General features: G+C 41.9%; 1 protein-coding gene across 1 annotated transcript; it reads left to right on the top strand.

Moving 5' to 3' along the window:
* Positions 1-56: 56 nt before the first annotated feature.
* On the top strand, positions 57-11,747 carry TMEM185A (transmembrane protein 185A). The gene is made up of 7 exons (XM_080991141.1): positions 57-215; positions 6,210-6,386; positions 7,055-7,262; positions 7,972-8,055; positions 9,295-9,471; positions 10,188-10,311; positions 10,472-11,747. The coding sequence occupies exons 1-7, from the start codon at positions 178-180 to the stop codon at positions 10,714-10,716; spliced, it is 1,053 nt and encodes a 350-aa protein (XP_080847267.1). The 5' UTR covers positions 57-177; the 3' UTR covers positions 10,717-11,747.
* The last annotated feature ends 485 nt before the right edge of the window (positions 11,748-12,232 follow it).

Here is a 12,232-nt window from a genome sequence, read left to right as displayed (position 1 = left end):
TAGCTGGGAACAGCCTCCGAGATCCCGCGCGTGCGCATCCTAGCGGCGGCGCAGGCGCAGTGCGGCCCGGCCGCTGTGAGGGGACGGGACAGGGCGGGCGGCTGTCGGGCGGCGGACATTTTTTGGGGGGTCCCGCGATGCGCCCCCTGTGAGAAGGGCGGCGGAAGGCGGATCGCCATGAACCTGAGGGGCTTGTTTCAGGACTTCAATCCCAGGTGAGGCCGAGGCGGAGGCCGGGTCTGCGCGGGTTCAGAGGGGCCTCGGAAGGGTTGGAGGGGCGGCTATTGTTATTCGCGAGAAACCCTATTGTTCTTTTTATGGCTGCTATTCCTTGGCCCGCACCGTCGGAACTCCCTGCCCCTTGAGGTCAAGGAGGCGCCTTCGCTGCGCTTTGTACTCTTTTCGGCCCCTGCTAATCGGGGGTGGGGGTGGGGGGTGGGGGGTGGGAAGCCCACCCAGGTGCTTAGGAGGAAGCCGAGGCGAATCCTAAACACTTTTTGGCATTTCGGCTTCCGCATGTTTTGAATTTTTCCTCGATTTTACTGGGGCGGGGGAAGGGAAGAGTGTTGCAAACCGCCTCGAGGGATGTCTCTCTCTCCTTTTTTAAAACAATCAAGTGGTGCTTAAGTCTTACGAAGTAAATAAAATAAAACGGATGACATTTTAAAAAACAAACCATAAACCAGTGCTTATATCTTATAAAGTAAACAGAAGTGTGTGTGTGTGTGTGTGTGTGTGTGTGGATGGCGTTATTTGTTCATCTATCTCGTCCTGCTGAAGCTATTGCAGAAGATAAAATACGCAAAGCAGACGAAATGGAAACCAGAAAGTTTTGTCAGATGAGAGAGCCTGCTTCTCCCGATGGATTTTAACATAACATCCCCACATAGTCTTTGACGTTTTACTATGTTTTTTTATGTACTGTAAGCCACCCAGAGTGGCTAGTGAAACCCAGCCAGATGGGCGGGGTATTATTATTATTATTATTAATTGCTTTCAAATTCCAAAGCAGACTGCTTACGTCTCCCCCAATTGTTGACATCTGTCTGTCTTCTGACAGTGAAGTCAAACTGTTGGAAGAGTGCCCCCAATAATACAAAGTTAAATCAGATACACAGTTGACCTCCTAAAACCTAGAGCTTTAAACCTTTGAACAAGACCTGCTCTTAGGTCCTTGTGGATTGGTCTAAACCAGTTAGTAGCCTGGTAGATCTTCAGCAACATTGCCTCCACATGGACAAGCTCCCACTTCACAAAGTTTGTGGAGGTAGATATCTTCCTTTGAATGTGGCAGAGTGCACAGGCTGGAACCACAGGACTATAAATGCTTTTTTCTGCATTTGACATTTGGTGATGCTGGTTACATAGTGAGGGTGAGGTGTCTGAATGGTTTGGCCTGCCAAGGGGCACATTCGGACAGGCAGGCAGAAGTGCAATCAGCACAAAAATCATGCTTTAGAATGTGAGATTTCATCTTGCCACATGACATCTCTTCTTTTAAAATAAAATAAAATTACTAGTTGCTTTATCTTGCCCAGGGGCAATCTAAAGCAACTTAATTTTTTTGTGTGGGGGAGGGAATCTCTCATTAAGCATGAGAGGCATGAGCTGACGGTGTGTGTGTGTGTATATATTTATATATGTGTGTGTGTATATATATATATATATATATATAATGCATATACATATTCATAACATTCTCCTAGGAGCACAGGATAGTATTTAGGTGTGTGGCATTGAAAAGTATGCTGCCTTTGCAGCTGGAAGTTCCATGGTCTATTGGCTGGTAGCTGTGGATGCTGCATGGAGCCTGGGGGTGGTAAAAGGTATTCCTGAACTTGAAGCAAGTATCTGGGGTAGTGGAATGCAGGAGAGAAGTATTTCCCATAGCTAAGCTGCTGGGGAGAAAAGCAATACATTTAGCCCCATTTATGTATGACATACTAACAACTTTGGTTTGATTTAAAAGGGGATTAGATAAATTCATGGAGCTGATAAAGCTTTCAGTGGCTGCTGAATACCAGTTACTAGGGGACAGCAGGTGAAAAGACATACTCCTCTCACATCTTGTTTGTGGGCTTCCCATAGGCATTTGGTTGGCTGCCATGGAAAACAGGATGCTTGACTATATGGGCTTCTGGTTTGATCAGCAGGGCTCATGTGCTTGTATTCCTAAGGAGAGTTCCTTTTAAGCATGGATGCAGTGACATGAAGGAGAATCTCCTTAGGTTAAAACCAATGGTAGCTTTATTAGAGTGGGTAACTTGTTGTGTAAGGTGCAGCACATGTTTTTTGCCAGTCTCTCTACCAGCTTCAGACCCCTGAAAAACGGTAATTTAGGGTTAGGAAACTCCCTGGAAGAGCATGGAATATTGCACAGCAGACCGTAGTAGTTATAGGGGGATCAGTGAAAATTGAGTGACCTGCATGATTGGAAGAGCTTTCCACTCCTAGTACAAAGCCATCAGTGTCCATATTTTTAGGTATTTATAACTCACACTTGCATCTTCCTTCTAGAAGCTCACGTAGGAAGATGCAAGTGTGAGTTATAAATACCTAAAAATATGGACACTACATGAAGTTGGGAGATTGCAGCCATCCTGGAATCATTGTGGCTGAAGGGAGACTTGATACCCAGCCCAGCTTGATTCAAGGCCATGCTGTCAGCTACACTGGCCTTGTAAATAAGGTGAGTATAGGCAACCCCTCATTTACATAGAGATTACTTCTGAGGCACAGTGAAATCACGTAAATTTTAAACACCATTGGAAAAGCCTGCAAACACATTGCCCTGTCTAGCCCCTTTTTGTGATACTTTTTTTGGGTCACTTGGGTTCAGTGCGATGCACAGTTGTGCACGTACTGAACACATGTAAATTGAGGGGCGGGTTGCCTGTAATAAAAATTACTAGTCTGCCGGCAGAAAAGAAACAGGGGTCCATCCTTCCTTCAACATCTGCATTTCTGTAGTAGGTGCAGAACAGGTGGCATCCCACTTCTGGCAGCCTGCTGGTTTCTGTGCTGATGACAGCAGATGAATGAAGAGCTCCATCCCTCTTTTGCCAGTCTGCTTATTCACCTGCATGGAATTCATTATTTATGTCATGGCTGCCAGGCTGTGGTTTAAATACAAAGTTCGGTTGTGGAGTAGGTGTGGTTACGGCATTTTAGTGGTTTTTGTTAATATAGTCCAGTTCAAAGTGGTAATCTTTACAACAGCCCTGTAAGGCAAGCCAGCATTCAGGTTCTCCAATATTGTAGTTATGGGCTGACAGAGAGTGATTTGACTAAAACAACTTAAAGAGGTGAGATTTGATACAGGGACTTTTTGAAACATGCTGCACTGGTTTCAGTCAAAGGTCTTTCTAATCCAGCATCCTGTTTCCATTAGTGGCTAGCCAGATGCTTCCAGGATGACCACAGACTTGCTTGAAAGGAATAACCCTGCCTTGTTTGTCTCGTGACAACTAGTGTTCAAAGGTTTTCTATCTCTGAATCCCCAGGTTCTTATTATGACTAAGTTGCTAGTAGAGCTTTATGTCACTTAGCTTGTACATCACACCCTATCTATTACTTCTTTGGAGCAACAAATGAAAACTGGGACATATAAATTATGGAGGGCTTAAATCTTATAAAGAGAAAACCAGAAAAGTGTTTTTTGGTTTTTTAAAAAACATTGAATAGAATTAGTGCCAGGAAAGTATGAATATTGTGGGGAAACAGCTGGGTTTTAAAAACATATTGCTTTTTACAAGGTAAAATGGAATTATTCTATTGTGAATTGAATTTTATGACTCATCATTACTTGCCTAACTCCTTGGGATGGAGTAGGGAAAAAGCAAATACATACCCTGTTATGAGGTTAAAGGTAAAGGGACCCCTGTTAGGTCCAGTCACGGACGACTGGGGTTGCAGCACTCATCTTGCTTTACTGGCCGAGGGAGCCGGCAGACAGTTTCCAGGTCATGTGGCCAGCATGACTAAGCCACTTCTGGCAAACCAGAGCAGCGCACGGAAACGCCGTTTACCTTCCCGCCGGAGTGGTACCTATTTATCTACTTGCACTTTGGCGTGTTTTCAAACTGCTAGGTTGGCAGGAGCAGGGACCGAGCAACGGGAGCTCACCCCATTGCGGGGATTTGAACCGCCAACCTTCTGATTGGCAAGTCCTAGGCTCTGTGGTTTACACCACAGCGCCACCCGCTTCCTTTTGTTGTGAGGTTAGTCTTCAAAAATAGAGGTGGGTTAATGGCCATCTGAGGCATTTCTCATGTGGAAGAGGGTCTTCTGTCCCTGTCAAGTGGAAAAATAATCCCCCAGTTGAACTGAAGGAATTTGCTTCTTGCATTTTGTTTTAAGAGGTTTTTGTAATCTCACTCATAGCACCTCACACACCACATAAATACATTCTCCTTTTATTCTTACTACTTATAAGAGAATTAAGTCTGGCCCAATTGGTTCTACAGCTCTATGGCAAGTGGTTTTGTTGTAGCAAAAGTGTTTTGGTAGATCAACTAATTTGTTGAGTTTTAAGAGCATGCCTGGAGCTTTAAAAAGTAATGCAGGAAGCTTCCCAAGGCATATATACCTGGTGTGTAGTGCCAGGTAGCTGAGCTATGTTCTTGGAATAGAAATAGCTCCTTAGCTTATTAGTACAGTCTTACCAATGTATAATATATGGGTCTTTTGGAAGATTTTGGTCTCATGTGTTAGGACCTAGGTGTGCAGGTAGATTGAGTCATAGTGCATTTGGATCTTTATTTGTTCAGTGCTTTAGATGTATATTGAATTTATAAAGATACCTAGGGCAGCAACATACATACCCTAAAAATGTAAATTCCTTGATGTTAATGTGTTTGTTACTACAAGACTGGACTACTGCAATGTTCTGTACGTGGGGCTTCCTTCACGCTTGATCCGGAAGCTGCAGTTAGTGCAGAATGCTGCAGCATGATTGCTGACTGGAGCGAGGCGTTATCAGCATATAACACCTGTGCTTACAGATCTACACTGCTTGCTGATTTGCTACTGGCCAAGTTCAAGGTGTTACTATTAGTATAAAGCCCTTAACAACCTGGGACCAGTTAACCTACAAGATCGTCTTACCCTACATGTGCCTACTTGACGGCTTGGATTGGTGGAAATGGCACTACTACAGGTGCCACATCATACCCATTCCTCATTTGTAAGATCTCAGTTGTTTAGTGTGGCTGTACCTGCACTTTGGAACTCCCTGCCTCTTGAGATCAAGAAAGCTCCTTCAATGTGCCCTTTCTGGTGCCTGCTAAAAACATTCCTATTTAGACAAGCCTACCCAGATGCGGGACGCGGGTGGCGCTGTGGGTTAAACCACTGAGCCTAGGGCTTGCCGATCAGAAGGTCGTCGGTTCAAATCCCCGTTGATCTCCCGTTGCTCTGTCCCAGCTCCTGCCAACCTAGCAGTTCGAAAGCACTGCAAAGTGCAAGTACAGTGGTGCCTCGCAAGACGAAATTAATTCGTTCCGCGAGTTTTGTCGTCTTGCGATTTTTTCCGTCTTGCGAAGCACGGTGTCGGAAAAGTTTTGGAAAAGCTTCAAAAATCACCAAAGTCTTTAAAAACCTCAAAAAAGGCTACCACACCGCGTTCTATGAGTTGCTTCTCGAAGTCAAGTCGCAACTGTATTAACGGTGTTAAGAAAAAGGAAACAAACTTGCAAGACGTTTACGTCTTGCGAAGCAAGCCCATAGGGAAAATCGTCTTGCGAAGCAGCTCAAAAAACGAAAAACCCTTTCGTCTAGCGAGTTTTTCGTCTTGCGAGGCATTCGTCTTGCGGGGCACCACTGTAGATAAATAGGTACCGCTGCGGCGGGAAGGTAAACGGCATTTCAGTGTGCTGCTCTGGTTCGCCAGAAGCGGCTTAGTCATGCTGGCCACATGACCCAGAAGCTGTACGCCGGCTCCCTCGGCCAATAAAGCAAGATGAGCACCGCAACCCCAGAGTCGGTCATGACTGGACCTAATGGTCAGGGGTCCCTTTACCTTTACCCAGATTCTTGGAAAGTTGAGGTAATATTAATCTGTTTTAGTATTTTAACTTTTGCATATTTTAAAGTAGGGTAGTAAACTCTTTTTGGTTCTACTGCTTTATCTTTTGTAAACTGCTTTGATTTTTTTACAATCTAGTGTGTACAAATAAATCATTCTCTCTCTTTTTTAACCCCCCCCCCAGCAAATTTCTTATCTATGCCTGCCTGCTGCTCTTCTCAGTTTTGCTTTCTCTTCGTTTGGATGACAAGATTCAGTGGAGCTACTGGGCAGTGTTTGCTCCAATATGGCTGTGGAAGTTGATGGTAATTGTGGGTGCCTCAGTAGGAACTGGAGTATGGGCACGAAACCCACAGTATCGGTAAGAGTAATATACTTTTTGTGTTTTTAAATAATCTGTGGGTTAATTCATGTAAAATTTGTGGTACAGTGGTACCTCAGGTTAAGTACTTAATTCGTTCCGGAGGTCCGTACTTAACCTGAAACTGTTCTTAACCTGAAGACCACTTTAGCTAATGGGGCCTCCCGCTGCTGCCACGCCGCCGGAGCCCGATTTATGTTCTCATCCTGAAGCAAAGTTCTTAACCTGAAGCACTATTTCTGGGTTAGCGGAATGTGTAACCTGAAGCATATGTAACCTGAGGTACCGCTGTATAACCACTGAGAGTGCTTGTGTGGGCCCTGTTGCTATACAATCTTAGTTCCCTCGCAGTACTGCTTTTCAGATGGGGATAGGAGCATGGTAGTTTAGTAGATGACCTTAACCAAAAAAACACAAAAAAACAAGTCCTCTATGCAGTTAGTGCCACTTTGGAAGATGGCATGTTAGCAATTATCCTGTGGTTACTTATCTATGTACACCCCATGAACACAACAGGTGACCTTTTCCCATAAGGGTATAGCATCTTTGCAGAAAGTATAAGTAATATGTAGAGAGCAGGCTAAGTCAAATCCCCGTGAATGTGTGGACAAAGTTGTATTGTTCATCTAACATAATACTGTATATATTTTTTTCCTGCCCCCCTTTAGTGCAGAAGGAGAAACATGTGTGGAGTTCAAAGCCATGTTAATTGCAGTTGGCATCCACTTGTTACTGCTGATGTTTGAAGTGCTAGTCTGTGATGGGATTGAGAGAGGAACCCGCTTCTGGCTTCTAGTCTTCATGCCATTGTTCTTTGTGTCTCCAGTATCCGTTGCAGCTTGTGTTTGGGGCTTTCGGCATGACAGATCTCTGGAGGTGAGACTGCTGGATGGGTGGGTCAGTGCTGTGGTGGGGGTTGAGGGCTCTAATTTATAATTGAAGTTTATAAACTGAAAATTTCTGTTTCTATCTCAGTTTTCTTTTGAATCATGTTGTAAATAAATTTTTAGAAGATGTATATATTATATCATATTATATTGCTTAGCATGGAAAAGTAATTGTGCTGGCTCCTAGAGAGTTGATCAGGGTGGCTTTCCTACTTCAGGCCTGCTGCCCTGAGCTATACCATACTTTGGCTGGGTGTAACATCTAAATTCAGTCATATGGTTTATCTGCCCCAGACAGGTTTTCTATGGAAAACCACAGAAACACACTTTTAGTTTCAGCATGCCCTGGCCCCAATGAGCCAAATTTGACAGGTAGGCAGGACATAGTGTATGATGTCAGGTGCAGGGTGGGCATGGGTTCCCAAAAATGGCATCATGAGCCAAATGAGGAGGCCTACGGGGCCAGATTCGGCCCCTAGGCTAGAATGCCCGAAGGGCCTTATTAACTTCCTGTTTATGTTTCAGTTGTGGTGGCACACTCATAATATATTATCGAATTGCCTTCAAGGAGCAAAATGTTTAGCTCAAAAATTATGTACAGGTGCTGTGTTGAGTGTATTTTGACTGTGGTAGCATTCTAGGGGGGTGGGGATAAAACCCTACTTGAGTCTGACATGCCTGCTTTTATTGTTTCCTAGCTGGAAATCCTGTGTTCTGTCAATATTCTCCAGTTCATATTCATTGCACTCCGACTGGATGAAATTATCAAGTGGCCATGGCTTGTACGTAAACTGTGCTCACTTTTAATGTTATTTTCAAAGTTTTAAGGTTTTATGCAAATGCTAAGTGTGATGGCTATCTAAGGAAAATGGGTTTTTTAATTATGGCATACACGGAAACTTGAGCAAATTGACCACTTGTTTTAACAAACCTTAAGATGCATCGTAAATAGTAGGTGAGCCTTCTGTATTTATTGTTTCTTCAATTTACAAGCCACACTTTTATTAACAGGGTGACATACAACTAAAAAACAAGTATGGCAAAATCATAATGAAAAGCACATAAGCTGTAGCAAAACCCTCAAAAATATCACTAAAATCATAAAGCAACCTTAAAACTTGTGATAAAAACATAATGGAATACCTTGGCAATTTTTTTTAAAAATTGCCTGCTTTCTAAAATCCATAAGTAAGTTCCAGGCATTCTATATCTAAGGTACGGTGGATGGGAAAGCTCTCTTTGTGGTCACCATGTACTTATTCAGGTGGTGGTGGGAATTCAGAGGGCCTCGGATGAATAACAAAGATATTGGAAGACTCTTCATACAGAGAAGATAAAGAAAGACGTGAGCAGAATAAACAGTAAATGAAATTTAGGCTGCTGTGATGTCCATAAGACGTTATAAGGGTTTCTGTGCTGCAAGGACAAACTATAAAGGTCTCCTTGTCAGATGTGTGTCTGATATGGTCTTCAGAATGTAAGGTGCAAATTACATTGAAAGACATCAAACACATTAGTGGTGGTTTTATCTTCGTCTCCTGCTTCATAATGCGTCTTCCATATGAAGACAATATTCACACTGTAAGCTCTGTGAAACCAGTTGCCCGCCCCCCCCCCCCCGGACTGATATCTCCATTATATTATACCCCTCACCCTACACCACTTTCTAGTATATAGGTACATGAAGAAACTCCTCTCTAAGTTTTAGACTTCGAGTGAAGCAAAGTTCATCTTTTAAAATAAATCTTGTTTAAGTATTGTACTAAGGCAAAACTTCTTAAAGCTGTGGTGGGGAGGAGATAGATTTATAGTTCCAAGTACTGTGTGTTCTTTGAGGTAGGTTCATCTGATTGCATGACTGTTGTTAAAGGTAAAGAGTCTCTGTTTGGTTTTAAAGGAGCTGCACTGAAAGGATTTTCAAACATAATGACAAATTTCAGAACTGGTACTACCTTCATAGGAAAACTGGGCAGCTTTCCTGACTGATAAGTGAAAGCATTCTCTCCCTACTTTATTTGCAGGTTGTCTGTGTCCCTCTGTGGATCCTGATGTCCTTTCTGTGTTTGGTTGTGCTCTATTACATTGTCTGGTCAGTCCTATTCTTACGCTCAATGGATGTGATTGCTGAGCAAAGAAGAACTCACATAACAATGGCCATCAGTTGGATGACAATCGTAGTTCCATTACTCACCTTTGAAGTAAGCAAAAAACTTTCTATTTACCTTGTGAGGTTGGAATATTCTCAGGGAGATCATTCACAGTTCTTTTAATAGTGTGCCTTTTTAGAGGCAGTCACAGTTGCAAATAGAGCTGCTGTTGTGAATAAGATTTTCACATCAAAATGGGGAGTGTGTCTTAGTGTTGGGAGGGCATAACAATGAGTATTGAGTGCCTGATTTCTAGAGCGGTGTTGATAGTTGTGTGAGAGGATTATGAATTCTGTGATCTCTGTAAATTGTACATACTAAGCATATTTGTGCATAGGCATCTTGCATAGCTTTTTTCACTTCTAGTTGCAAAGAGTTATTTTGCAACTAGTTTCTAGTACTTGCAACTACAAATACATTTTCAAACTATATTTGTAGTTGCAAGTACTGTAAACTACTGAGGCTGTCAGTATTCTCCACCCAGTACCAAACTGTGTCAAATATGCAGTCATGACTGAAAAAGGCCTTTTTGAAAACAGACACATGGCTGTCTGAAAAGATTGCTAGCCCTATGAGACCTGTGAATGTAAGATAATGTCTAGAATTGGGTTCCTACTAGGTTTGGGGAAATTTCACATTCATGGTCATGATGCCTAGGAATTTCAGCCACCTGCTAGCTTGGTGCCTAGGACATTAAAATAATCCTGTGTTCCTAAGGAAGGGGATGTATTAAGCTTGAAACTGAAACTCCCTAATTGTCTTTCTAGATCCTGCTTGTGCACAGATTGGATGGACACAATACATTCTCATATATACCCATATTTGTTCCTCTCTGGCTCTCACTGATAACTTTAATGGCAACAACATTTGGACAGAAAGGAGGCAATCATTGTAAGTATTCTGCAGAGAAGCCTTCTCCTTGTTCTTCTCATATTGAAATAACATCCTTTCATTTTTACGTGCAGCAGAAAGAGGTCTGTTTGTTTTGCTTCTTGGTTTTTGGTCAATTTCATTTTAGACTGAAAGTCTCAATAATCCTTTGTTTGTACAGGGTGGTTTGGAATCCGCAAAGACTTCTGTCAGTTTCTACTTGAAATTTTCCCATTCCTAAGAGAGTACGGCAATATTTCTTACGATCTGCATCATGAAGATAATGAAGAAGCAGAAGAAACTCCTGTCCCAGAACCTCCGAAAATAGCTCCAATGTTTCGGAAGAAGACTGGAGTGGTCATTACTCAGAGTCCTGGGAAATACGTTATACCGCCTCCCAAATTAAACATTGATATGCCAGATTAAAAGTGAACTCGGCCATGTAGCACATAGCTAGGACTGACTACTCCCTGTTAAATCACAACTGGGAATCAGTGGCCAACTTTTATGTCATGCCTTCGTTTTTGTTTATGGATAGCAGTGTCTGCTTTAATGGCTTGTAATGTAGATAATGTAGATTTGTTTTAATAGAGAGTTTCAGTGTATTTGCATATGAAATACCACGCCAGTAAAACAAATGAGAATGCAATAGCTGGGTTAAGGTTCACAAATGGAAAGCATTTTATCAGGTCTCATGTTTATGGCATATACTCTTCGTTTGGCCGTGAGCATTGAACCATCAGTGTAGAGTTTGTTAGCTACGGAGTCCAAGTTTTTACACAGTACAATTAAGAATTTAAAATAACTATCCTACCTAATGAGCATCAAACCTGCCTAGTTACAGATGGGCAAGGCATGTTGAAATCAGTGGCCTTTGCACACATGTAACTTGTGGGCTGGATTGTACCCACAGTGTTTTAGAGAAGTGGAAAATGCGGCTTTATTTGTTAATCTTCCTGCTTTGTTTTAATTAAAGCTTGCCTGTATAGTATTTATGTGAATTTTGGCAATGTAATATATTTTAAAACTGTACAGTATAAATATGTAAAAGTATTTTTTTAAAGGGCTGTGTGAAATGCATAATCTATTGTGAGTGACATATTTTGTGTCAATCTGTACACTCAACTTCCATTTATGTTAATATACCATAGTCACACGGTGGTATATCAGCATGCTCCTTAGCCTCTTAATTTCACTATTAAACCATGAACACTGTGCTTCAAGCATGTTCTCAGGTAGGACTTCTAGGTTCTTCCACTGTTAATGGATCAAATTACCTTGATAAAGATATGTAAATTATTGTGTAAATAACCACAATCTTTGTACTGTAGAGGAAAAGGGAAAGTACTAGCTTTTTGAAAAGTTGCTTTTCCACTTTTGTTAAAATGTAATTGTTCGTTAATCTTATTTCTCAGTCTCCAAATTTTTGGCTGGTCAATAAAGTATCCTGTATTGCTTGCTTAGCTCTCTATTTTCTACAAAGCATATAATAACTCTATAGTTTCATAGACATACTTCCAAACTCCCTGATTTGTTTAGGAACCAGGGTTGGGATGTGCCCATGATGAAGTACCATATTCTGTTTGGTAAAATTCCTGATCTTTAATGGAAGAAAAATACATGACATAGGATTCATTTATAAGCCATTTCGTGATGACATGGGCATTCTCTAGATTTACCATTTAGGTTCTAAATGACAACAATAGTAAAAATCAACTTAAGAAGTCCTATTGTGCTCAGTTCAAAAACTGAGCAGAAAGCAAAAACTTAGTGGTTCTGTTCTATGAACACTTGCAGAAGACTTCTAGCAGGGCAGTGCCACATGGAAGCGTTTCCTCGCATTTAGGGTCACTTTTTCACGCTCCATTCTTCAGCTAGGTTGGAAACAGCCATTCCATGTTTAACCCAAGCCATTTTTCTGTTATTGTACAACAAAGTTGCT

This window comes from Podarcis pityusensis, assembly GCF_964106645.2.
Source record: "Podarcis pityusensis genome assembly, chromosome: Z".
NCBI classification, from domain to species: domain Eukaryota; kingdom Metazoa; phylum Chordata; class Lepidosauria; order Squamata; family Lacertidae; genus Podarcis; species Podarcis pityusensis.
This window is presented reverse-complemented; position numbering and strand designations above follow the sequence as displayed.

What these genes read in the sequence shown, in the direction of transcription:
- TMEM185A (XM_080991141.1), top strand. Translation starts at nt 178, where the DNA reads ATGAACCTGAGGGGCTTGTTTCAGGACTTCAATCCCAG. An exon ending in TTTCAGGACTTCAATCCCAG is followed by an intron (nt 216 to 6,209) that starts GTGAGGCCGAGG and finishes CCCCCCCCCCAG; the next exon opens with CAAATTTCTTATCTATGCCT. An exon ending in GCACGAAACCCACAGTATCG is followed by an intron (nt 6,387 to 7,054) that starts GTAAGAGTAATA and finishes GCCCCCCTTTAG; the next exon opens with TGCAGAAGGAGAAACATGTG.